This window comes from Corvus cornix, chromosome 5, assembly GCF_000738735.6.
Source record: "Corvus cornix cornix isolate S_Up_H32 chromosome 5, ASM73873v5, whole genome shotgun sequence".
Lineage (NCBI taxonomy): Eukaryota > Metazoa > Chordata > Aves > Passeriformes > Corvidae > Corvus > Corvus cornix.
This window is the reverse complement of record NC_046335.1, coordinates 7084387-7112263: the sequence shown is the minus strand read 5'-3', so window position 1 is coordinate 7112263 and position 27877 is coordinate 7084387. Positions and strand designations below refer to the sequence as shown.

Here is a 27877-nt window from a genome sequence, read left to right as displayed (position 1 = left end):
TATATATATTCCTTGTTGGGCAAGGAACACCAAATTCAAAGGTTTGCATGAACATTAGTTTAGATGCCAGATAACAGAAATTGCTCAAACCTCTCTATAGATCAGAGGCAGTTGCAGAGAGAGGATAAACCAGATAAAAACCATTTTGTCTTTCTCAGAAACCCAGACAACCAGGATAAGAGACACCAGGGACAACAGGGCACCTTACCCGATCTATTTCACTGTCGTCAATTCCACTCAGATCTAATTCACCATCTCCTGTATTCTCACCTACAAAAAAGAACACATTTCAATCAGCCATATGTTTGTCCAGAATCTATTGCAGCTTAAGTTCTGCAGTGATGTAACACTTCGGGCCTGTCCTTCAGTGATTTGCATCCTTCCACCTTCATCTGGGAGGTTTAATGTGTTGCTGAGTATTTTCAATACAGAACTTCATGCACACAAATTCACCACACTGGATTAATCTAAAATTCAGGAATCAACACAGTCCTCATCAGTGCTAAAAATCTGCCAGAGACTTCCAGTCGCCTTTTTATCACTCATTTTAATTTACAGCCACAAATGTTCAGCAGGAAGCTGGGGAAACCATTTTAAAAAGATGATCACTTTTCTTTCACCATAACAAAAATTTCTCTGTCAGAGTATATAGGGCAGTAATTTATCTCTGAATTATGACTTAGAAAATATTTTCTATTTTCAGGGAAGCAGCACAGACCACTGCCAACAGTCACACCATGGCTTTCTTCTTGACTTTCTGTAATTACAATTTCACTGCAATTTTGCTAGTTTGGTAGTTATTAAGACTTCTGAAAACAAATTTTTAAATATTCTGTCCATTAAAAAGCATAGCAGCACAGAATCGAGGCTTAATTTGGGATTGGCACAGCATACAGCTACAAAACCTGATTTTCCACATCACATTAAAGAACTATAGTAATATACTATTAATGTAGTCCAGGTAGAGAAGAAAACAAATTATTTAACAAAGACTTATGCTGGGGAATGAAGCAATCTTCTTGGTCATCTCCATTACATCTAATAAAGATCAAACAAGAGATGACCTCACCAGTTCAACTTGCAGAAAAATATAAACGAATTAAGTTTCAACAATCTGCAATAACAAATTAAAACCAAAATGGTGCAGAACAGCTTGGCATGTTCACAGTTCCCACTCCCCAGTACTGGGGATGTGCCTCCCCACAAACCAAGATCTTTGAATGGTTTGATTCCCCAGCCTGGTGCTCCTGCACAGTGCTGGATCAGCAGAGGGTGATGCCAGCAGCAGCTCTTGGATCCAATGACAGGTTATGGTAACTCAATGGTAAACTCAAGCAAAGTTTGGAATTAAGAGCACTCCCAGAAAATAAAACAATGATCTCCTTGGCAAAAGTCAGGGGTTTAAACCAGTTGCCTGAAGTACATGAAATCACAGGGCTGGGAATCCAAGCAAAAGACCTGGTCAGGAATAAAGGCTGAGCTTCCTGGGGTGGCACAAAGGGTCCGGCTGCTCAACTCAACAGACATTCCCTGGGATCAGCAACCGAGTACTCACAAATGTCTTTTCAAAATCAACTTTAAACAACCAACAGAAAATTTTATACTTTCCACCCTAAGTCACAAGCAAAATGGGTTTTAACCCACCAAAAATGTCCTGTCACAAGGAACAGCACAGAATCATAGAATGGTCTGAGTTGGAAGGGACCTTAAAGATCATCTAGTTACAACTCCCTGCCATGCACAGGGACACCTTCCACCAGACCAGGTTGCTCAAAACCCCAACCAACCCGGCCTTGAACACTCCCAGGGATGGAGCATCCACAACTTCTCCAAGCAATGTATTCCAGTGTCTCACGACCCTGACAGTAAAGAATTTCCTTTTAATATCCAATCTAAACCTTCTATCAGTTTAAAGCCATTCCCCCTTGTCCTGTCACTCCATGCCCTTGTAAAAGGTCCCTCTCCAGCTCTTTTGTAGCTCATTAAGGTATTGAAAGGCTGCAGATGGGTCTCCCCAAAGCCTTCTCTTCTCCATGCTGAACAATTTCAGTTTCTCAGCCTTTTCTCATAGCAGAGGTGTTCCAGCCCTCCGTAACACTACGCTTTCATTTTTTTCCTCACATTGCCTCATAAATGTAATACCAAATGCACCAATTCAGATAATCCAGTGCTAATTTGACCAAAAAGGCTTTAAAGAACATTTCTCACTGTCATTACATTTAGAAATTAATCGCACATTAGTCCCAGGCACCAGATTTACTTTACAGCCTTTTTCCCCAAAATACTTTAGAAGTGCAAAAGATTTTATAATAACTACATAATTGATCAGTACATATGCTTTTCTTCTGGTCTGATCTCTGCACAGTGCAGTAAGAGCAGAACTTTCTGCACCAGTGCCAGCAGCTCCTCACGCAGGCACCCTGCTATCAGCCAAGAAGGGATGCACCCCCAGGACATGGCCAAGCACTCCCTGGCTTCAGGATGGGTAGAAAAAGCAAGGTGACAAAATACATCCTGCTGGTTTGCTGCCTTTTTAATGCAACTGACTGAAATTTTTTTTAGCAAAGCATAATCATTCAAAGATTGGAGAGGAATCACACAAGGGAGTGCAGGGTATTCTGCAAGATAGTAATGCACATCTCTCCTGCTGGAACGGAGAGAGAAACTTCCAGTGAGCAAAATGGCTGAATGTTCACCAAGGAAAGGAGCAAATACTGTAGTAGTGTCTGAGACACCTTCCCAGGAGATGGTCCACCTGGGTCCAAGAAATGTTCCATCACATAAAATGTAACAGCTCAACAGCAGAGTGCAAGGGGAGTCCAGACCAGAATACCCTGGCTCCTAGGTTGGAAGGAGTTCATACAAAAATAGGACTTGAACTGAGTGTCCCATATTCTGGGTAGCACTTTAACCACCAAGTTGTAGGACAGAAGGGGGGATGGCCTCTACCTTCATTGTGTTATCTACCTTTTGTTTCCTCAAGGTTTTTTCGGGAAAAAAAATCAGTTTGGTTTACCTGCATGAATAAAGGATTTATTTTTATTTCATATTCTTTGTACCAGATAAACTAAACTGTCCACTGTCCACACAGGCTTGGAAGTAGGGACAAAGTAAAAAGGAGTCCACCTTGACAACCACTAGTAAGTTCTGAAAATCACAGGTTAGAAAACGAAAACTTGGAAGTGGTGATGGACATACTCAACTCACTGCTCAACTTTACATAAAATTGATCCCAATATTTACTATTGTAAAAACTGCCAAAGCATCTTAAAAACAATAAAAGTATCCCACTGAAATCAAGCTCCCACTGCTTTTCATCATTATACACCTTGCTCCTCCTATACCCAGCTATATTTTTGGATCAGAGGTTTAAAATTTAATATGTCACAGTACAGTAGGTGCCTGTTCTCTTATACATGCCAGACTGAAAATGATGCAATTTCAGGCACCATGAACAATTTCACTTGTCATTTTAAATATAACTTGTTACTGAATTAGGTGCCACTTTTTCTCATTGGATCAATTAGCAACAGGGACAGAAAACTCATTCTCCAACTGTTAAATTGCAGAGAAGAATCCAGAAGCAAGTTACATGTAATAAGCATTTCTTAGACCCCATAACAGCAGCAGAGGGAGTAATTGCAGGATATCCCTCTGCCTGCAAATCTTCCTTTTTCCCGCCATGGCAATAGGCATTCATTAAATGGGTTTTTCAGAAGCGAAGGTGCCTTCAAATCTCTAGTTTAATGCTTTCACTGAGAAAAAAAATACATGTTTCATTACAGAATGCCAATTCAAAATAAAATGCATCCACTTCGGCATGAAAATTTCCATGGCAATCATTTCCAAGAGGAGTAGATCCTACCAGCCACAAATATCCTTCTGCTTGATGCTACACGACTCACTGCAGGGCATGGAAAGCAAACCCGTTGCTTTTTTATATACAGAAAGATCTTCCCAGCTGCTAAAGTTTTCAAAGTGATTTCTAAATTATCATTTTCTCCTTTAATAAAAGGGTCAAAATGAAATGTTTGACAAAATAAAAACACAGATGTGGCCAACATCTGGTCCAGCCTCTTAAGAGCTTATTTAAAAGCAGTAGGATCATGTGGCACAGCTCTGAGACATCACATATTTCTTTTCTTAAGAAAAACAACCACTTTACTGAAGGGCACATGCAAAAAATAAGTTGGGCATTAAAAACAACAACACTCCTCCCCTTCCATCCAAATCCAGTTGTTAAATGAAAGGATCATCCAGAAGAGCTTAGAGAAAGGACCAGACTACTCCATCCTCACCCAACATCTCTGTAGCAAGTGGAGGAGGACGGGCACTTCTAGAGCTTTCCATCAAGGTACTGAATCAATTACGTTCATACTACTTAAGAACATCAACCACCCAGCCAGCTCCCCAAAAACTTAAAAATAAACTCCCCTCAAAGCCCTCCCTTTACACCCTTTTAACATCTTTCCAACCAGTTCGGGTGGACATGAGGGCTACAATCAGACACTGCGGATTAGGTTTGTAAACCTCTAGGATTATTTACTGTTCTTGTCATTGCTAAATGCACACTAAGCCCTCTTTTAACACACCCTCTGCCCCTCTCCCTACCTCTGTGCAGCTAGTTAAATGCATACATAGCACACTATTATGGGGATTTATTACAGAAGAATCATTCCACCTGATATATTTTAAACCCCACATTTTTAAAAACAGCCACGTGAAGAATGTGTTTTTCTGTTTCTATTACAGGAGGCAGCACTATTTATTGCTCTGCCCAGATAAGAGGATTTCCTTACAGACAGAAATGGAGGCTGAACACTTCCCAGGAAATCCTCTGGAGCAGATACAATAGAAGGCACTTGGTGCTCGGGTCCTATGCAGCAAATACATCCTTCACCACACCGTTTCACAGCAGTCAAAGAGTTTAAACAAAGAACCTTTCCACCTATTTTGGCATAACACCAGGCACTAAGCACTCCCAGTATTTAAGAAATACTTTGGGGCTAGAGCACAACAAAATCTGAAAAGAGTTGGGAGATGCATTTTCAGCTACAAAAATCCTTAAACAACAAACCAAACAACTTGAGCCCGGGGCATCAGAAACACAGGGATTGATTGCTGCTCTCCAGGGAGGGATTAAATCCAATGGGAGCCACAGAAAGCTCCCGCAGACCATTGGAAGGATCCAATCAGCAGAAACGCTTTAGCAGCCCAAATTGATGAGCGATGCCGGTGCCACCTTGGGGAGCTGCAACGAGTGGGAAGGGAAGGCGGTGACTTAGCATCAAAAAAGGCACTGCACAACTGCACCAGGATTTAATTGATTAGCTGATCAGAGGGGACACAGACCCATCTGGAGGGGGAGATAACCGATTTACAGAGGGGCGTGAAGGGAACAGTCATTAAGGGTGGTAAACGGGAGGGGAGCGGCGCCGGGCAGACGAAGAGCCGGGGTGATCGTGCTGTAGGGACTGGGCAGGGAAGAGAAATGGATGCGAAAATGCTGCTGCAGCAGCAGCACAGGATGAAGTACAAGGATCGATGGGTGTGCAAACGAACACACCACACATCAAGGCGTGAGCAGAGCCTGTGGGGCCATATGAGCAGAGAACACGCAGAAACAGAGCGAGTTTCACTAATACAGGGCAGGAGCCTCCCTCGGGAGCAGGCTGGGAGGTAATCCTGGCTGTTTTAAGCTGTTGCCAACCCCATTGCTCCAGGTAAGGCACCTCTTTGTGCAATGCCAGCCTACCCTGCCATGCTCCCATCCCACAGCACGCACCCTGCAGCTGCCAAGGGCTCCAGTTTCCCCCGCTCACCTTCAGCAGCGTAATCATGCGCTGTCAAGAAGTATTTTGACAAAAACAAAACCTAAGGACAGAGCAAAATTAATTGCACTTACAGACAAAATAAGGTCACAAAACACATGACGTATATGCTCGTATTTAAGAGAAAATGGTTTTTATTTTATTGTATCTGGAGCCACCTTGAAAACTACAGCCTACTCCTTCACAGTGCCAAATCGACACCAGGATTTAGGTCTGATGGTGTACGGAGCACACAAGGCCATGCACACAGCATAAAGATAAATGAAGTCTGTCACTTTATTATTTCCTTCTGCCAAGGCAAGGTTAAGGGGTCCTCTCCAGCCAAAGCCAAGTTTCCAGCCTGCTAGTTCCTCAGAGAAAGCAAACACATCACACCACACAGAGCGAGGCCCTGTCTTCCCAGAAACATTCAATCCTGCCGACGAGGGATGGTGGGAAGCACTGTCAGCCGGCGCCGGGCTGCCCAGCAGTGCCAGGGCACACAGCCCTGCCTCTGCAAAGTGCCCACTGGCCAGCTCCTTGCATTTGGACTGTAAGAAGCGTAGAAGCAAAGCCCAAAATGGGGCAAATGAAAGCAAAGAGGGAAAAGGCACAATTTAATTAAAAAAAAATAAATTCCACATACTCTACTATTGCAGCTGTGCAAGGTCAGCCTGTACAAAAGCAGGGATGTACAAGCTCATCAGCTATTTCCTCACTCCTGTCTACTGAAAACGGGACTTTCTCACAAAGCAAAGCAGAGTAACAGCCAGGGCCAGCCCTGGCTGGTTTGCAGTCACTGCATTGGGCCCATCTCCTGTAGGCAGATGATTTTCCTACAACATTGGGACTTAACGTGGAGCAGAACTAGAAACCCATCTTTATTAAATGTCTGTGTCCATTTCCCCACACTGAGACTCAAACTCCAGATGCTCTGTCTGTCCTGCACAGCTGAGTGACACCCGACAGCGTTCCCCCATAAGCCACCTTCCTACGGTGGTCGCAGAACAATTACCCCGTCACAGGAACAGAGTTTCCAATTTGTGTGCTTAATGATATATAGGAATAAGTTATGAGAAAAGCTGTTCCTGCAGTCAATCACTCTCACAGAACTTTTATTAGATTGTGAACATATTTTTTATAAATTAAATTTCATTTTTGGGGAAAAAAAAAAAAAACACCTAACCACCAACCCTGCTGCTTTCCCAAGAACATATCCATACTCAAACAAATGCTATTGTTTCACCTCATAGTCTACAGAGGATCTAACCAAACCACATTGTCATATTTTATATCCAGTTAGGGGTTATACCACTCATCTAACGGACATGGAAACTTGTTAACTTAAACTTAATACTTCAGAGAAACAGTTAATGTCTCCATTCTTCCCAAAAATCCTCCCTGCAATATATATTTTTCTAAAGCAGGTAGTACAAAACCAGTCCAGCAATAAACAAAACCCCTCTGATTCTGAAAAATTTTCTTTGAAAAGGTAAGCTCATGTTCATTGAACTACATAGTAATATAAAAAACCCTTAAGAAAAAAACCCTTTCAACCTCCCAAAATAAATACAGCTGAAAATTAGGCTTTTGAACTGAAGAACATCTTGACACTGTCCTCAAAAACAGCAGCAGATGTTCTTCTTCTGGAATAAAGTTAATGTTCCCCCAACACCTTTGGAAAACAATGAAAAAGAGCATGGTTTATGCAACCTACTTGTTGCAACCTGTCGTTCTTTTCTGAGCTTGCAACCCCACTGCCATGACTGAGTGCTCAGAGAACGACTGCTCTGAACAGTATCAAAAGAATTATCTTTTGTTGATGGAACCAATAACCAATAATCAAACTGACCAATACTCACCCAGAAACATACTACCTAACTACCACAAATGACATTTTTCAGCGCCAACCCTGGAAATGGTAAGAGCTCCCATGAACAGATGCAAGTCTTCTCCAGCCTGTGATTTCTGCACCCAGCAATGCCGAGACCGACCACGGCGCTAGTGCCGAAGGTGCCACACACTCACACCTCAGCCTACATTCAAATATTCACCCCCTCCTTTTTTTATGGACTTAAAACTTTTTAAAATGGAAACTGTAAAGACAGATTTTTTCCCCGACTTATTGTGCATTTCCAGCCGATCACCAATCCCCTGCTGTATTTTCCTCCTTTGCCTTTTTCTGCTGTTCTTGGCATCTTTTCTCCCCTTTCCCCTTCCCCAGCCTTCATTCTTTTTGGTGCCTTCTGGCCTGTATTTTCTGCATTTTTTTAAATCTATGCAGGGGGATCCAAGAGTAACAGTTTATATAAAGGGAGAGGCCAAGGAGAAGAACTGATCAGCATCTCAATCAGTTCCCCTCTCCAAACCTCACAAGGGCAGAGTGCTGCCGTTATCTCTGGCAGAGGGCGAGGGCAGTCCAACACCCTGGAGAGCCGACAGCAAAAGCAGCCAGGCTCAGATCCCACTCCAGCCCACTTTCCCCACACTGCCAGACCACTATGTAAAACAGCAAGAGCACTTTACACCCGAGCCAGCCACAAAGGGAACAGCTGGCTTAATGTTTAAGTGCTGAAGCATCATTTCTGCAGCTCGCCAGGTCTTGCTGTGGGTGCTAAATGCTCTGCTGTCCAGCCCTGCAAGCCCAGGATCCTTGTCTGGCCAGCGCTCAGCCACCCCAGCATATGTTTCATTGAGAAGTAAATCTCCTCCTAAAACCCCCCACACCAAATAGAACACAATGGTGAGCTTTTCACTGCAGAGAACTTAAAAGCAAATCCTAGAATTTTGCTTGGACTATTTTAATTTTTTTTTTAAATCCTGTTCCACCAGGAAAAAAATTTAAATGTATACAGCCATATAAATATACAGCATACACAACCTGATCTAGGGGTGGCATCCCAGCCCACGGCAGGGAGGTTGAACTAAATTATCTTTAGGTCCCTTCCAACACAAACTGCACCGAAGAGCTGCTCCAGGTCAAAAACAGCCTTCCAAAATAACTTACCCAGACAAGCAAGAAAGTGAAACGAGTTGAACTTTCCACTTACAACTTTCTTCTAGTCACCCTTACCATCTCTCAGCAAAGGCGGGCTGATTTCTATCCCCTCCTTTAAGGTTCAGAGCTTGTCTTTGGTAGATCTGGAGACAAGCTCAGCAGCAAGCACCAGAAGCCACCCAGACTACCAAAATGCTTCAGCAGAAAATTATTAGCATCAAGACAACATCAAAATATAGAGTATGAAATTATATACCTGAGTCTTTATTTAGAGGAAAAAAATCAATTTGTGTCCTGGCCATTTACCACACTGTCCAGGCAGGCTGAATGGTGAGAAGCTGCTAACTGAAAGAAAATTATTAGGTAAGAAATTTCTCATTTTGTTACTCAGCTTCTTCCTTCCTTCATTGCTAATGAGAAATAGCAAGCAGGGAATTACAGAGATGCAGAGAGGAAAGAGAAGGTAAAAATTTATTCTTACTATTAAATAGAGTACCAGGCAAGAGCAGAAGCTCCCCCATCAAAAGCAAGGTGGGAAGCTGGCCCAAAGAAAAAGCCTCTGAGACGGATGGGGGCTGGACTCAGAGCAGGTATCAGGCAGAGTTTCATGCTGTAGGACTATCAGAGACATGGAGAAGAGAGAAAGGACATGTAAGATCCTGACTGGTTCAGTTGGAGGTTTACAAACATGGAAGTAGGAGATACTTGGTTTGAATTCTTAAATGGTGGCAGCTACAGAAATGCAGATCTGTGCTGAGAGCATCAGTCCACCGTGCAACAGAGAACTGCAGCCAGCACAGACCATATTTTCAAATAAAAATCACAGCGGTTGCGCTGTTTGTGATTAGATGAAGTGCCATCTTTTGTCTCTGGCCATGCCTAATGGCTGAGAAACACGTAGGTGATAAAGTACTTCTTTATCTTGCTGTGGACCAAACAGACCTCTTGTAGGAACCCTGCCCCAGGGACCAAGGCAGTTTTGTGTCCATTCAGGCAACTATATATACGAAGGCTATAAAGATCTCTGCAATCCAAAGTACAGGCATTGCCTGGGTGGCTCCAGGTGCCAGTGGAGCACAGCAAGCTCCCTCGGTCATCTGGCCACGCTGCAGCACACACTGCTGCAGACAGCACAGCTCTGCAGAGACTCCTTGGGAAGATGGGCAGGGGCTCCATCCTCCACCTCCCTCCTCCTCTCCACTGTGTTTTAGTGACTGCAATGAACCTTTTCCCAGATGCACAGTAGACAGAGGAGAAGGATTTTAACATTTTGCCTGCAGCAGCTCTGAGGCCTTGGCATTTGGACAGACTGATCCATAAGCACAGCACAATTAGCATGTGTACTCCATAAGCTTGAGATCCATCCATTACAGCGCCGGAATGCTCTCTGACACCACAGCTCTCCAAAAGAAGAAAGCTGTAGAGAAGTTCCTGGAGAATAATTCATCTTATCCTCCAGGAACGGCGGAAAAAGGCACTTCTGTGCACAGGAGGTTTTGGTGGAGTTGGAGAAATAACCTTTTCCCAACAAAGCCCAGCAGCATGATTCACCTACAAAGCATGGAGCCTGTTTCAAAGCCAGCCTTGCAAGCTAATGGCTATCAGAAAGGCCAGCCATCTGCTTGTGCAACCTGTCCTTATGATTGATCTCAACATCTGACTTGTATATAAAGTTTATACACTAGCAGGACTATACTTCATATGTCATTTTAGCTAAGTTCTGCATTTCTGATTTTACAGTTTCTCCTCAATCTGGCCATCCTCTCCAGGTTACAGGCACACAAAGGACCCTGCTTAAATGTTGATTAGATGCAGAGCAAAGCAAAGACTTCGGAAAGATTTTATTATGTCTCAAAAACCAGGTAAGCATCTCAAAGAACTCACTGGAAAAGCTAATGTCCTACATCCACATGTAATTAATTCTTTATTTAAATATATTAGGCCTTTACTTAACACAGTATTGCAGAGGCAGAAAGTCACATATCACGTCTCAGTCTCACATACACTGAAAGGATTCATGGCTTTTTCTGCCATGCAGCCATTTTACTGTACAGCATATGGCATAGTATCAGAGTTGTTCTTCTTTAATTAACTGATTAACGATGCCTTCCATGGAGCTTAATCCAGGTTCTCCATAACACACAGTATTATGGCACCCATTATCGGGAACACGACTACGTGCCCACAGCCCACTGGGAGAGGGTGATGTACTTTTCTTGTATCAGTTCATTTAAACACATTCAGCACCACAGGTAATATTGATTTCTCTGAAATCAGGAAAGTTTATTTTGAATTAACGAAACCAGAGTTATCTTCTGAGAATAAGTTCTGGATAACATTTTACTATTTCATTACAAAATCCCATGAGATCGTGATTTCAAATTCAGATCTACCATCCTCTTGTATAGAAAAGATGTTTATTTATATTTTATTTCTTTTACTTCTTTAGGTAAGAATAGATGGATTGTTCCTTATGCTGGTTTTAACTAGGCAAACTCTTTCCACAGCAAACTGTGCAGTGAAATAAGCCCAGGATAATGGGCTGACAGAAGGGACCGATGAGGGAAGAGCCTGCAAGGTGCACAGACAAAAGCCCTGTCTCCTGAAGGAGTAAGATTTTAAATCTTGCTAGCAAGATAAAGCAGAGAATACTAAAGTCCAGACAAAACACTGCCATGCAATTCCCTTCAGGCCATCAAAACCAACATAAAAGTCATTAAATGCTAAAATAAAGCCAAGCAAAGGAACATTACTGTCAGCAACTGCCAACTGAAATGAATGACCCAGGTTGAAAGTGTTTGCTGACGTAGCTACAAGTTGCCACAAAGGCTTGAGGGCTGTGGCAGCAAACTGGTCTGTGGAACAGCTCGGGCCAGGCACGTGGAGCTCGGCTCTGCCATCACCCCCAGGGACCGAGGGGATGAAGCTGGAGCTTTGCCACTCAAGGGCCTTTTGGGAGCAGGACCACCTGCACCCCTCCCTCCAAACCAGGAGCAGCAGACCCAACATAAGGCCAAGGCACTATTTCTGGCAGCAATGGAAAAGAACCCAGGAATTTTGGCCTTTGTCCAGAAGAGGTCTGCAAGTCGATGAAAGCACCTTACAGCTCTGACACCACTGACAGGCACCAGTGTGGCTGTGTCAAGACATCCGTACCCCGGCATCAGCTGGGGGAAATCCCACAAAGGAGCACCCAGAGGCTGCGCTGGAGGCAGCAGAGGCACACATCCCAGTATCTGCATCCACAAAAGTTGAATTCTCAAGGTGTTGCTCAGCTGCTATCAAGAGACAATTCCATCACCACGGTGACACTGCAATCAACCAGCTTGGCCAACTGAAATGACGCCTCTACCGGCCATAAAATCTTACAGAATATGTTATTCTGTATTTTGCCCAAAAGGAGAGGACAGATTTCAACAATACCAGTCATCTAAATCACAGCCTTAATTGTGCTGGCACTCAAAAAAAAAAAAAAAATGGAAACAGGAACAACAATTTCAGGCTTTTCTGTTAATTTTAGACATTTCGCTTTCTTCACGTTGTAGTAAAATCAACAGTAGAAATCTTCGGATGCAGCAAAGAGAATGAGGAAAATTGCCAATTTTGGAAGAATCAACAATTAATATTACAGCAATTAAACCAGAAGAAGCATCCTACATGACACTGTAGGATTCCCGGAGTGTTCTATCCCAGTGATTGCTTAAAAAAAAAATTCAGCAATGAAATGAAATAAAAAATGTTCTCTGTTTATTTTTTTTTCTGAATTACCAACACTGCAAACTCATGCTGGTATTTGCAAGTCAGTCTGGGCTCTCCTAGTTATATATCCTTATTATCATAAAGATTCCACAATTGGAAATTACTTTTTGTGACACTTAAGCCAAAAAGAAAATAGCTCTATTGCATCTGCAGAACCAAAAGTAGTAAATTGTAATAAACATTCATCTTTGTCAGTGGCTCTGCAAACCGATCTGTTCAGCACAAAGGTGCCATTTTTACACAGTTGCTTTATTACTACATAATTATTGATGGATCAGCCAAGTGCTCTCTCAAAGAAGACCAATCTTAAAAACAACCTTGTTAAAAATTTAAGTGTAAACCTTGGGATAAAAACTAGCAGCTAGGTTTCATCTGATATAAACTTTTAAAGAGGAAAAAAAAATAAATTGGAGGGACAATTCTGAAAAATGCTACATTTGAGGCAGGCATGAAATTGAAGCAGACAAGAAACTTTAATGTGATAGAAAGAAAGAATTGGGGACATCTGTACTGAGAATAAGCTGTAAGTAGCAGGAGGAATTATCAATCTAGTGATGTGCCAACTCTCTGCATTTCAATTGCTTCACAGGCCATACCATAAAAATTGTTTGCAATGAAAGAAGTATGAAGCATCCCCAGATTTTATTGCTCCCAGTGATATTCCACCCCATTTATGTGTGTACACCAGTTGTAGCCTTTCAAGTACAACACTGTTTCATATTAGTACCTGTTTAAATTACCTGCCCACAAACATCCTTCGGTGTTCAAAATGCCTCACTATTAAATTTTCTGTTTCAGTCAAAGTACTTCAAGAGTTTCTATTGAGCTTTCAAAGGCAAGGAAGTTTCATGCAGGTTTTCTGAAAGTCAAGATAAAGCAATAAACTTTAAATTTAAAAGGAGGCTTTTTCTGGAGAGAATTCAGCGTACCTTTTTCAATTCCCCCCCTACCTTGTTAAACTAAACTTCTTCATTGCTCCCAGATTTCTAAATGTTGCATTTCTGGAGCTGAACTTCCCAGCGTCAACCCTAGTCTCTACAAAGACCCTGCATAAAAAGTGACCTTGGGCAACAACGTATCTGGAACTACCCATTCCAAGTCCCTGATGGATTGTAAAACCTTTCCAGCACTGGTACCTCAGCACAGGCACAAATGCCACTCTCAGCCTCATTCTTTGCTGCTGCAAAGACATGCTCTGAAATGCTCCTCCAGCCCCAGCTGAACTGGGGGAGCTGGTTCCTTCCCCCATGACTCAGCCCTGTTCCCCTTCCTTCTGCTTCACCCCCATCTTCCACTGTACCTGCCAAGGTGTCATTCCCTAATATACATGCATCAAAATAACCCTGCTATTAAAAAAGCCTGCATGAGCCTGTGACATTTTTGACAGACCCAGGTGAGGGAGGCAACTACATGTGCACTGATGCCAGCAAATAGGAGGGGAATGAGCCAGTAAGGCAAGACACTTCTTAATCTCAACCAACAGCACCCACAACATCCCAACACATCTGCTCTGTCTTAAACTGGAGGCCAAATCCAAACAGTGCAGTATAAAAAAGGGATTTTATCTTTGCTCTTGGGAAAGAACTTGGCACAGGAGCTTTGTGGCAGTCTTGCAGCAGCTACGGATCCATGAGACACAAAAGCAGTTGCTCCCATTAAGTGCAAAAAACTCTGGTTTAAAGTGAGAAGAGAGACTCAATGGAAAAGCAACTTCTCACTGAAGTATGTTTTATTTCATGGAAGTCACTGCCAGAATGCAATACTGCCACCAGTGACACCATTTCACGTTGATAAGATGCTGCTGCATTTCAATACATGATTTTGATGATATTGGTGGATTTGCGTTTTTCACTTTTAGCCAGAAATTAGTAAGAACCATTAAGCATAACTTCCAAAATCAAGCTAGTGTTAAGGATTTGGTCACAGAGCACTATTTTACTTCCTTCCCATGTGTGAGCACACAGTGGCTTCCCCACCATAACTAAATCAAACATGGCATGTAAGTATTGAATTTGCTGAAAAATGGTACCCTTCCACTCCCTGCACAGCTGTTTACTTCTGGCTTCTGTGCTTCTACCTGTCTCAAGAGCCTTGTTCCTTGCTCCAAATTTCTTTCCAGGTACTACTTAACAACATTATTTACTCACTCTTATTTCATATTCATTCCCTTATTCCTACTACACAGTTGTCGATGTCCAGGTCTTTCATAACAGAAAACAACTTCTACAATATTAGATGTACATGTATGCTTCAATATGGAAGCTGAGCCTTACCTTAAAACTGCTAACTTAAAAAATAAAATATCTTCTGCTTCCTTTTAGCAAAACTTGGCTGCAGAAACTCCCTAGAGGCAACTGTTTGCAATTTTCCCTTAATTTGCAACTACCCCTCCCTTGGCAGCCTGCCAGCAGCTCCTCCTCTGTCCGCTTGGGACATTGGCCCAACACAGTCCACCCAGCCCTAGATAAAAGATCATAATTTTTGCTATTAATAACCAACCCAAAGTTGTTCTTATCTGCCCACTTCTTCGGCTCTGCACCACTGTAATTAATGAACACCAAAAACTCTACACACAATTTTTTCAGCCCTACTGAATGCATTCTGGTGAGTGCCTATGAAATAAAATTAAATTGAAAAGCTGAAGACAACAGTAGCCTCATGTTGACAGGTCACTCTGATTCCAGGTCAAAGCAGACTCTATATTTGGCTGCTTTGATTATAATTGCTTGCAGGATAAAAAATAAATAGCAATTATCTCACTGTCACACAAGAAAAAAAAGACCTAAAAAATGAACCAATCCTAAAGTAACATTGAAAAACAAATTATTTCAAAAGCAATCAGGAGTAGTAAAATTCAGTTTCCAAGTTTGTTTTTAATTGCCAATAGTGTCAACATTAATATTCTTCCTCTATTGGATAATATATCCCTTTTAGTTATGAAAGCATTTAGCAAACTAAAAATGTCAAACTACAATTATACAAGGCTAAACTCAGGGCTGTTTTCATCTCCAGTCCACAGTGCCACAGCTGAGATCCCTAATTACAAGGGTCATCTACACAAGTTGCAGTCCAGCCCATGAATCTTGCCTGCTGTGTCAGTCCCACAGATTTAAGACCAACAAACAAAACAGATGAAGTGTTCAGGGGTGTGATGAAGTTAATCCTTAAGAGGATATAGGAACTAGTTTTTCAAACTAAATTCAGAGCTACTGAGCAAAAGCAAAACAACTGCTGCTCGAAACCATTAAAACACTGCAGAAACAGCACTCCATTTACAGGGTTTACTTGGGTGGATTTTCAGTTTCCAGGTACCACCTTTACTAGCTGAACCTGTACCACGAGAAAATAAAGTACTAAATGGAGGATTATTTTAGCTTTTTCAGACAAACCCAAGTGGTCAGGATCCACCACAGCACCACACATGGATTTATGACCCATCATGTTAAACCCAAAGTAGCTAAGCCTTGCAAATCTCTCGGTGCTGTGTTTCCTTCTTCCAAGGGCACGTTTTGTGGCTCCTTGACCTGGGTTAATAAGTCTTTATTCTCAATAACAACTGAGACCATGGAGACTCCCTGAACTGAACCCAGGCCTCCACTCCTGACATTTCAGATATCGTGATGAATTGCTTGGATAATATTCTCCTCAGCGGTCAGCTTTGCCTGCAAATTTAGTGTCCTTTCTGTAGCCTCCACACATTTCACTTTCCACAGTTCTTTAAAGAAAAAATTCAGTTTTCACTTGAGTTTTTGGTGACTTTTTTTCCTTTTTGGCAGAAGGGCAGGGCAGGAATGTCTGTTTCTTCTTCAGAGTCCACCTACCCTAATAACTGTGAGCGCTACTGGGCTCCAGTTCTGGCAGGTGCAGAAAAGGATCAAATAATTCTTATACCAGCAGGGAGTTTTTTCAGACAGGTTTCCTGAGTGCCTGCAGGTGTCTGAGTCATCATCACCAAACATCACCTCCCCAGTATTGTTTTAGTCCGCACTTCATGGGGCTGAGGGTGGTAAAACACTGGAACAGGTTGCCCTGGAAAGGGTGGTCGATGTCCCATGCCTGGAAACATCCAAGGTCAGGTTGGATGGGACTCTGAACAACCTGATCTTGTTGAAGATGTCCCTGCTCATTGCAGGGAGGGTTGGACTAGATGACCTTTAAAGTCCCCTCCAACCCCAACCATTCTGTGACTCTATGATTCTATTTCAACCAAGGTTTAAGAGCAGCATAGTGATCCCTTAGATGGTTACACTTCCGCAGATTCCTTGAGAACTGAGCCCCAGAAAGACAGGAGCAATTATAAATGCCCCTGAAAGTATCTCCCATTCTGAGAACCACCATCTTTTCAGATGCTTGGGAGTGCAGAGAGGAGAGAACCTTGAAAAGAAGCCCCAACAGAAGGAAAACCTTAGACTGGCACCTACAAATGCTGAGGCATCTACGTCAACCACGAAACACAGCCCTCCCTCAGTATTTGGGGAACAACTGTTTATGCAATTCTGTTATTTAGGTACAGAAAAAGGCCCATTTCTAAACCCCCAGCTCAGCTTCTCCTCTTCTCCCTGTCTGCCCAGCTCTGTGCTCCTTAAGCCTAAGCCTAGAGCAGGTAACAGCAGACCTGGACTTCCCATCAAAACAATGGAAAACAATGGATAAAAAAACCTGCTGGGGCTGACTGCTTCTCCTTGCTCCACTGAAAAGCAGGATCTATGCCACAGCACACATATGTCAATTATCTCACACAGAATGACACACCAGAGCCCCTGTTCCACACATCCAACCTCTCCAAGCCAGAGACACAGCCTTGCTGCCACCTCCTTCTCCAGTAAGCCCGTGGCCAGCAGCCAGCTGAAGCAGCCAGAGGAAAAAGCAGCTTTTTGCCTTTTTTTCCTCAAGCAAGGGAGGATGAGGCCTTAAGCGGCTGGTTAGACCCATCAAAGAGAAATGTAAAGCTTTTACACTGCTCAAACTGAAAATAAAGCTCATTTTCCACCATGCTTTTATTGGAGAAATTCAAGACAGAAAAGACACATTGCCCACTGCAGTCACAACAAGGCAGGCAAAAAAAATCCAAGCCTGGAAAAGCTTTCAGGATTTTAAAACATTCTGCATTCCAGACCAGAATTTTATCAAACAAACAAACAAACAAAAAGAAGAAAAGAAAAAGAAAAAAAGGAAAAGGAAAAGGAAAAGGAAAAGGAAAAGGAAAAGGAAAAGGAAAAGGAAAAAGGAAAAAGGAAAAAGGAAAAAGAAAAAAGAAAAAGAAAAAGAAAAAGAAAAAGAAAAGAAGAAGAAGAAGAAGAAGAAGAAGAAGAAGAAGAAGAAGAAGAAGAAGAAGAAAAAGAAGAAAAAGAAGAAAAAGGAAGAAGGAGACAGAGAAGGACATAAAGAGTCTTTCTCCTCTAAAACAGTTGGGGTAGGAGGGGGATAACAGGACAGCCAGGCTGGTCAGCCAGGTGCTAAGGGCATTCATTCACAGGCAACATGGCCAAGTAAGGTTTAACAGATGGGTCTTCTTCACTTGGCTCAGGAACCTGAATCCAAATTTCCAGTATCTTTTCCTGACCCCAGCACCCATTACTCTGGGGCACTTCTTTTCAACCAAGACTTATGACAAAAATGACACAAATTTTCCTGTAGGGAGTGTCTCTATTGATAACCTGATCCTTTGGAAAATTCCTAGAACAGCCACAAATGCTATAAAAATGTATTCACGTGATTCAGCTTATGCTTTCACTCAAATTTATCCCCCTGATGGCTCTAACAAAATGCAGGTTTCTCTCCAAAACCCCTCTCTAAATTTGTTTAGAAATCTTTCAGCCAAACTCTATGATTAGTTTTCATCCCTTAACCTTTCTAGTTACTCAAGGCATGAATATGGAATGAATTTATGGCATTCCTATCCCTTAATGAAATGCAAAGATCCTACATGAAAAAACACGCACACAGATTTTGGAGTGAGACATGCACATGCAGTGCTTGTGTGTGAGTGATATACATAGCCAAGTAAGAAAATCCTGTCATCTGTAATTCATACCCAAGACTTCAGGTATCAAAAAACTGCACTCAAAGCAGCTGGTGGTCTCATATTACCACGCTGGCTGCAGCAAGCTCTTCACATCTCATTAACGGCGTAATGAAGGCTCAGTCAGGGATACAGCCTGTCAAGACTGCCAAGCACCAGCATGTAGAGGCCAGAGGAGAAAGATCAGCTTGTACCAAGGCTTTTATTGTTTAGATCTCAGAATTGGGAAAGAGCAAGTCCTGCCACAGAAAATATTTTCCAGTGAGCAAACGGCACACGGAGACAAAGATCAAACCCTCAAAGTGCTTGGAAGGCTTTGCACAAGGAAGGTAGCACCAAGCAGGTCACGCACAAGGCTCATTTCCACAGGTGGGGCACAAAACCTGTGAGGCAATGGAGGCGCTAAAGCCAGAGGCTAGAAGAGCGATCAGGATGGGGACACGCACGCTTGCACTGATGACCAAGTGCCCTTTGACTATGTAACACAATTAGCACTAAACTCAGCACCTTTATTTCTCATGTATGCAGCAATTATTTGTAATAGGGTTTCATAATGTTCTCTCTACTGATTATATCCCAGAATCAAAGAATAACAGGTTGGAAGAGACATTAAGGATCATCTGGTCCAACCTTTCATAGTCTACACAAGATGGCCCAGCACTCTGTCCAGCCAAATCTTATCAGTGTCCTATTTTGGGATATCCATCACTTCCCTGGGGAGATTAATCTGAAGGATGATCTCACTGTGAAAAAATTTTCTCTTCTGTCCAATCAAAATCTCATCCATTACCCCTTGTCTTTTCCATTTGACTCCTTGCAAAAAATGAGTCTCCATCGTCTCTGGAGCCACCCTTTAAATACTGGAACATGGTGATAAGCCTCCCCTATGACATCTCTTCTCAAGACTGAAAAACCCATATCTTTTTGTATGCAACATATACATTTATGTATTCCCAAACAGTTGGCACTGATGTATTCAGACAAAATCTGAGGAAGAAAGGATGCTGGAAGAAGAAATCAGTACAAGGAGTCCAACAGGGGTCCAACACCCAACCATTGAAGAAGCAACAACCGCGCCAGCAGCGAGCCTGCTGCTCACCATCCTGCAATCCATGCTGGGATCCCGAGTGGGGTCAACAACCCTCCTTGGCACATGCATCTGTCAACAGCCCTTCTCCAACCATCTTTAGCCTGCAGACCCTCAAGCACGCTTCCAGGGCAGCTCAGACCCTGCCAGAAACATCACATTTCTGCCATCTCCCCTGCCCACAGTGCTGCTGGCACGGGTCATCTGCTGCTGTTGAAAAAAAGGAGGAGGATAGAACACACATGTATCTTTCCTTGCTGTGTGAGGGAGCTGAATCTGCTCATGGAAGGACTGGTGAAGCCCCAAGGCCAGGACAATGGATGAGGTGGGAGCTGGCAGCTGCAGGGGATGAAATGCAGAACACAAGAGTAAGACCCGGGAGGATGAGCCCATCCCCACCTCATATCAGATCACCTTTAGCCACTTTTCACATCCTCCTTGAATAAGAAGCTGAACAGTGCTGGTACACAGGGACAAGGACTACAATCAATGAACAGTGCCTGCATGGGGTCCTTAACACCCACAGAAATCAATGGCAATATCTTTCAACCTCAGCCCCTGTCAGATTATGCTTGCAGCAGTAATGGAGGCGTAAATACGAGGAGCAATAAATGAGCAAACTGCTAATTGTGAAGCTTTCCCATGTATTCTCAGTGAAATTAGCAGTGAATGCAGGTCGCTGGGTGCCTAACCAGGCACAAGATGGTACTTGCTCGGCAATTGCTCACTGCTAAAGCCGCTTACTTTCATGGGGGCATGCAGGAGCACGTTACCACCCACCGCACACACATTACTTGAAATTACTGCCCTAAATGACTGCATGTGAATTTTAATTCAAAACGAAGCCTAAATCAGGTCTCAAACCGTACCTAGATTATGAAGGGGAAGTTATATAAAGTTATTTGGTAAACTACACCCTGTATTTTACCTTTATCTCTGTTATTATCAGACCTTTCCCACTTTTTCTTCATGTGGCAAGAGATGAACTGGTAGAGTACAGACCAATGGGGAAAGGACAAGGCGATAGTCAGCAAACACCAGAATGACAGAAACACCAAGAAAGATGACGAAGTATTTGAGGTGGTAAAAAAGGGACATAAAAATAAATTGCAGAGGGAAATTTCATACCAAAGGATGGTATTTCTTGAGAACAAACTCCACGATATTTGACTGTGACAGTCTCCTAAATGAAATGGTGCACTTTTTTTCAGGAACTGAGAATCAGAAAGAGCATGTAGAGTGTGGAGAGGATGCTGGGATGCTGCATGGTCAGGAAAATGGACAGACTGATGTACCTGATCTCCATCTCTGGAACTGAGATCTCACCATAAAGCACTTTTATCATGAAGAATAAGAAAGAAGTCGTTTGCAGAGACTCAAACAGTTTTCAGCTTCAAGTCTCTGCAAATTAATACACTTTGTAGGAAAAAACAGTCAAATGTAGTGTTTATTCTAAGCACTTTACCGCCTCAGACTCATTAACCTGGTATCTTACATGCTGTCTTTGTAATGCAAATTTGCTAAAATACTGTGCTTTTCATAAAACATTCATACAGACAAGCTCACACTACTCAAATACCAACTGTAAGTGGAGCAAAAATACACTTACTTTTTCCTAATATTTCGGCTCTGCACCTAAGTCTTATCTGCACAAGCAGTTTGTGAGAAGCCTTCTGCTGTTGCTGCTGCCACTGTAGCATAAAGGTGGAAGATTTCCCAAAGCAGCTGATGTAGGCAATTATAAACTGAATTACCACATGCCAAAGCCAAATAAAAAGACTTTGTAGAAGGTACCTGCAGCAGAGGTTTTTTGAGGAAGAGAGATCATTACAGAGAGGAGGAGAGATATCCTGCATTTAAGGCCAAACATTGCACATACTGCACCTGTTTGCAGAGCTCCTCTTTAGGAGCCACCTGCCCTGCCTGCAGCACATCACAGGAGTTTGCTGGGCACCCTCACCGTGCAGCACCAGGCACACTGCTTCCAACTGCTGAACTGGCAGGACAGGATACATCCATCCAACAACATGGGCAGCCCAGCAGGAGATACTAAATCATCTCAATAAGGTCTCCAGCCCAGCTTGACCCACACAGTGAGAGATGCCTCAGGGCTGGAGAGGGCTGAGGGAAGGGACAGGTTCCTGGTTTATGACTTACACAACTGTGGAGAAGGACCAGAACATCACCTTAAGGGTTCAGTGTTACAACAGCACTCTCCCTCCTCCAATGGACTTGGATCTTGGAACATGAACTACCACAGCAAAGCCATGGCCTGCTGAGATTCACAATACAAATTGCACTAAACCAAATTCAAATACATAGGACAAATGCAGGAAATTTTGGGAGCTTTCCCTCCTCCCTCCACACTTACCAACTACTTTTGTTTCAAGACAATCTGTAACTGTGTCATCTCAAATTAAACTCTGAGCAACTGCTCTCATCCTGTATTTAGTTTTGAAAACTCCCATTTCTTTTTCAGGCCTGAAGAAGGGCCCACAAACCTGGAAAATGTCTAAGTTTTACAACTGTACCAGTTGGTCTGACAGAAGAAGACACTACCTTTCCAGACTTCCCAGAGCTATGAGGCAGAAGTCAACAACATTGCCTGAGGTGCCAGAATCATCTACACTGGTTTCCATCAGGTTCAGAGCTACAACACAAAGGTAACCAACATGAGGCATCTTAACAAGAGGTTTTCTGTATTCTGCATAATAACATGCCAACTGCAAGCCAGATGTACTTCCCAACCTGTCTGCTAGACCTGGTTCCCACTCACCCAAAACACATCAAGGTTCCATTACAGCTTCTGAGCACAGGGGACTTCCTGAAGGAAACCAGGTCCTCAGGGGGATGATGCACACACACATCACTGGGATGCACCCACACCACACAGGCACAGCATGGCAAGGGCCTGGAGGCTGGGAACTGCACCCAGAACGACTACCCTGCAGTACAGGCATAACCAAAGTGAATCAGGCTTAACACGAAACTTTGAAATTGTTAAAATAAATTAGCAGTCACAAACACAAAACAAAACAAAACAACAAAGAAACCCATCCAAAAAAACCCTCAAACACCCTCCTCACCACCCAAAGAAAACCTCCAAATCCAACAAAGATTCAGGCAGGACCTATAATCAAAATAAAACCGAAACAGTAATTTTGCATATGAGCTTCATAACATGTTAAGAAAATAAGTACTTGTTCAAACACCTGCAATGATTTCTCAGATTCAGGAGAAGAGAGTGAACATACTGAAACCTGGTTGGTTTCGAAATTCAGTTCATTTGGCACATCCTCCACTTTTGCAAGAAAACAAACAGCAAAGGCAGACAAGCCATGGCATGAGCAGCTCTGCACTCTCCTGCCCACCTGCCTGAAGCCCGACTCAGAGGAACCTCCCTGGCTACACCAGCTTAGCTTCATCTTTACACTCAGTCCTCAGCCTGTCCATTAAAATGGTCAATAGCAATGCCAGCTGAGAAACGTCCATCACTGGGAACTCCTTTTTACAGGTCACTGGCCAACCAGACAACAACAGCTTCTAGCCATGACTGACCTCTCTGCGACACGAACCGCTGATTTCCAGAAGAAAGACAAGCCATGAGCCATCCATTTTCTTAATCATAATTAAAACAAAACCAAAACCACTCAACTGTTTCTATATGAATTTGTTTGTACAAAATAAAAATGTGCAATCATCCTGCTACTTTTCTGGAGACTGAACACTAATGTAATAAGAATCTGAATGCATTCAGTTCATCTACTGTTGAACAGAAATCAGCATCACAACAGTCTGGATAACGAAATGTTCTGCTGCACAGACCTCCAAGCAAGCTGACAAAACAGATTCAGATGGGTGTGTCTTATGATGGAAAAATTAACTGTGATAAAGAATAAAATGCCCCTTAGATATGTTGTTTTCAGAGTCATTAAGATGCAAAAGGAGTTTTAAAAAAATGCCATCTCCATAAAGTTCAAGCTCATGTATGAAAAAGCAAACAAACCTGCCTGGATGACTGGCTGTTTGCAATACTGGCTCTGGCGACACTGGCTTCTTTAGTTGATCAGTCCTGCTCCCAACTGTGCTATACAGAGCTGTATGATGCAGATAGATCTGGGGGTTTTAAGAAAAATGGAGCAAAACCAGCACAACACACACTGAAGTCTGTATTAAAGAAAAAAGCTTAACACCAGTTACTTCCTCTTGCAAACATTTTTAATGTTTGCTATTTGCAGAGATTCTCAATCAGAGACAGACTGCATCATGTTTGACTCCAGTGAAATGTCTCCTGAGAAAGTCTGCCTTGATCTAAGATTCTCATACTTGGGTTTTAATTTCCAGTTATATTTACAGGAATCTGCTTCCTCCAATTTCCTAATTGAGAATCCATGGCTTGAAATATGCCCATCAGCTATCATATGACTGCAAATCAACTATCTACTTAACCAAGAGATACACACTCTCAGGCTTCAGAAAATAATTAGGCACCCCAGATTTTCCTGCAGCTTCCAGAAGAGCAAATGTCAACAACCACATCAACAGCCAAGACCACTGGTCCCATCCAGCCTCACAGCTCCTGTACCCCGACGTCTCAGTGATTCACGGAATTGCTACCACAGTAACCAGAAAGATACATGGAAATGACACAACGAACCCACAACTGGCTGCCTGTGTCCAGTTCCTGCTCTGAGCTGAACTCCTACTCACCAGGCTCTTGGTCCTTAGTGGATATGCACTCTTTGATGGACTCAGTTATGCCAAGACTAGCAGCAGTGGGGAGTGGGCCAAGCAAGGATTCCAGTGCAGGGGGTCTTACAAGAGTTTCATTTCCATTTCTGCATTCTCCATCTTCATTACTTTTAACTCTATCCTTCTCATTAAGTTCATCATAAAAGTCCTTGTTTAAGTGATTAGCAGCTGCTTCTAGTTCCTCATCTTCTGCCTCCTCCTCTCCAAGTATGCTAGAGGCATTATCTTCTATAGAATCTGTAAGGGGAGAAAACCCAACAGATCACTGCATACCATCTGTTACAGAAACTAAATAAATAGAGAAGCACTCGAAAATCTTTAGAGGTAATCTGTAAAAGAAATACACAATATTTTAGTTCAATGTATGAATACATGGAGTTTCCAGATGCTCTTCAAATTCATTACCTTGAGTATTAAAATGTATTTTTGTGACTACAGTCATCATTTAAAACAGAAGCATCATCTTATCACATTAGGTAAAAGGGCTTTGTGAGACAAGTCAGCTATTTCCTGGTATAACTGCAAATTAAAAATAGCCAGTTCAACCTGCACATAGCCCTTCCATATGGGAAGTCAACTGGGGAATTTGGCGACAGAAGGGTCTAGATACTGGTCCACTGCACTTTCAGTGATGAAAAGAAACATTCTCAGGTGCCAGTGCCAAGCTTATACTGCACCAGGAAAGAAAAACAACTGAAATCATTAATGAACTATCCCTGCAATGAACAATGTGGTTGTTTTGAAGACTCATTTATGAACCACCTATTTGGCAGAGAGAACCCCAATGCAAGAGATCTTGTACTGTGAAAACATATATATGATCACATTTATCACCGTAACATTCATACACTTCAGACTGCCAGATCTGAACTCAATACTATTTAAGGAGTCATAAGACTTTATAGACTTACCATCTTTAGTGAAATTTGCAAATACGCCTTTTGCTTTCGGTCTACTGTTTTCTAATTCAATCTCTATTTCATCTTGGTAGCTCGATATTTCTCCTGTGGTGTTGAAATAAAAGTAAAACTCAGCAATCATTGATGTAATATTGAAGAAATGAGTGATATGTTACACTAAACACAACTTATACCTTCAAAATCCTCCAGCTTTTTTGATAGTGCCTTCTCAAGCTGAAATGACAATAAACAAAATAAACATTAAATTACTAAAAAAATATGCACAATTTTGAACTGTTTGTGAGCTGTATATAGACACAAAGAATGGCAGGGTATTTCAAAAGCATAAGCAGGTTTTGAATCACCACTGAAATTACTTTGTAGTGTTAGACAGGTATGACAGACAGGTCTCAAAATACTAACCAATTTCAAATGTTATCTCCCCCATCTCTATACTTCAAAAGGAGCCTTCTCTCTGGCAAGCTGCAAATAAAAGGCCTCATTCTCCAGCAGTCAGACTCTGTGACTGTGCCTATAGATGTGGGAAGTGCAAGGACAGTGCTAAGACTGGAGTGTCCACACCAGACAGAGCACACTGGTGATAGCAGAGTGAAGCTCTGACCTACAGCACCTGGCTGGTTCTTGAGAACATCACTAATACCCCTACAGACCTTAAATGATAGCACAGTTAGAGCAAACATAAACCCTAACAAACCAATAATGTAAGAATTGACTATGACAGCAGTAAAATCTTCTCTGCTGCCAGCTTTACTTCATGATTTGTAAAGAAATCAAGCCACATGAGAACTAATCTCTGTGGAAGCAGGTGGTGTACCACACAAAACCACCAGCAGTCTCATTGAAGTAAATGGGTTATTGTTTTCCTATCTATTTAAATAAAGTTCCGTGTAATGGCACTTCTCCTGATCACAGGTATCACCTTAAAAACAGTGCACATTTCTGATCTGTGACATTTTTAATTGGGAAACTATCCCAGTGCTGCAGAACAGAATGGGTTAAACATGAACTTGTTCAAAATGGTACAGCACGAGCTATGAGAAAGATGCAGATAGAAGAAACTGCAAAAATCACATCCTGTTGCACAGAACAGAACACCACGGTGAAGACTGCAGAACATCCTGCAGCAAGATAAGCAAGTGCACAAAACGAAAAGTAACATTACAGCTTGCTATGCATTAGCTAGCACAGACAGAACAAATGGAAATTGTTATACAGAGGCTTAAACAGTATAAATATCTGTGCCTCTGTTCAATAAATGTCCTTCCATCACCGATGCTTGGTCCATGTGTGTTTCAATCGTTATTATCCATTTGCCAATAAATCAAAAAATATCTTTAGTTAATGGGTATCGTATGCTCATCTAACTAATGCTCATCCTTCTCTCAAGGACTTCGAAATAAATGTACTAAACCTTACCAAGGGCTGGTCAGTTAGGATTTAGCATTAACTGATTCAAAAGGGAATGCGCAGAGGGAGGAGAGAGAAAAGAAACACAGAAGATATCAGATTCAGAATTTACCTGCTGTATCTTCAATTTTTTTTGACCAGCTGTAAACGAAGGAGGATCACATTCTTCTTCCAAGTCAATCTTCATAAACTCATCTATGGTTAGCTGACTGGTTGGTGTATCTTCAAACTCTGTCAACCTACCAAAGCATACAGCACATGACCAAAACATCCTCAAGAACTCTTTTGAAAGTAACAAAATTTGCAAGCTGCCAAGCTATGGAATAAACATGTCATCCTTAGCAACTCTGGCTCAAACACAGACTACATTAAAACTGAAGTGCTACTAATTGTTTCATCTGCTGCAAAGAAAGTATCTTTTCATATCCCAAATTAGCTTTTGATTTATTAGAGTATGTAACACACATTTTTTTTTGATGAACAAAGATTGAACAGAAATACTGCAGGCCCTACGGTCAATTAAGTAGAGACAAAACTAAGACAATAAACACGGCTCATTCCTCCCCTCTCGTTGCTTTTGTTATCAACAGCAACAACAAAATGGATTCACCAAATAAAATATCTGTCATCATAGTTTAGGAGTATGCTCAAAAATCTTCCTGATATGTCAGCATGATTAATTTACACAAAGCAAATGTTAAAGTAACATCTCTTAAGCAGGCTGGAAGAGGGACAAGAAATAACCTTCCCAGGACACACAGAAGCAGTGGTAAAATAAATTGATCATTTTCACATCACACAGATGAAATAGATGGATGAACATAATTTGACAATAATAAACTTTGAATTTGTTTAATGTTTGCATTTTAAAAGTCCCTACCTATGTGAGAGACAGGACTGGCTTCATGGGGAATTGCCATGAAAGCAGCTGAATCTTTCAGAGGAATTCAATCTTAAATAAGATCACGTGGTCATAACTTAATCCACAAATACCAGCATTTTATACAGGTGGCTGAGAATGAGCACATCCATTTTACAGATGGAGAAAATGAGACAAAAGGTTAAGTACAAAGCCAGGTCAGGAAACGTCTGGCAGAATGTTCCTCTGACAGAAAGTGCCCT

General features: G+C 42.2%; 1 protein-coding gene across 2 annotated transcripts in view; it reads right to left on the bottom strand.

Annotated features, from left to right (window-relative positions):
* The window catches only part of BRF1 (BRF1 RNA polymerase III transcription initiation factor subunit), a 172966-nt gene that overhangs the window by 47903 nt on the left and 97186 nt on the right, over positions 1-27877 (bottom strand). For both annotated transcript variants that reach the window (XM_039553444.1, XM_019282153.3), the window contains 5 exons: positions 26868-26994; positions 25522-25561; positions 25340-25432; positions 24387-24665; positions 209-270 (listed from right to left, as the gene is read on the bottom strand). In XM_039553444.1, the coding sequence (XP_039409378.1) occupies positions 209-270; positions 24387-24665; positions 25340-25432; positions 25522-25561; positions 26868-26994 (601 nt within the window). The remainder of the gene's footprint in view (positions 1-208; positions 271-24386; positions 24666-25339; positions 25433-25521; positions 25562-26867; positions 26995-27877) is intronic.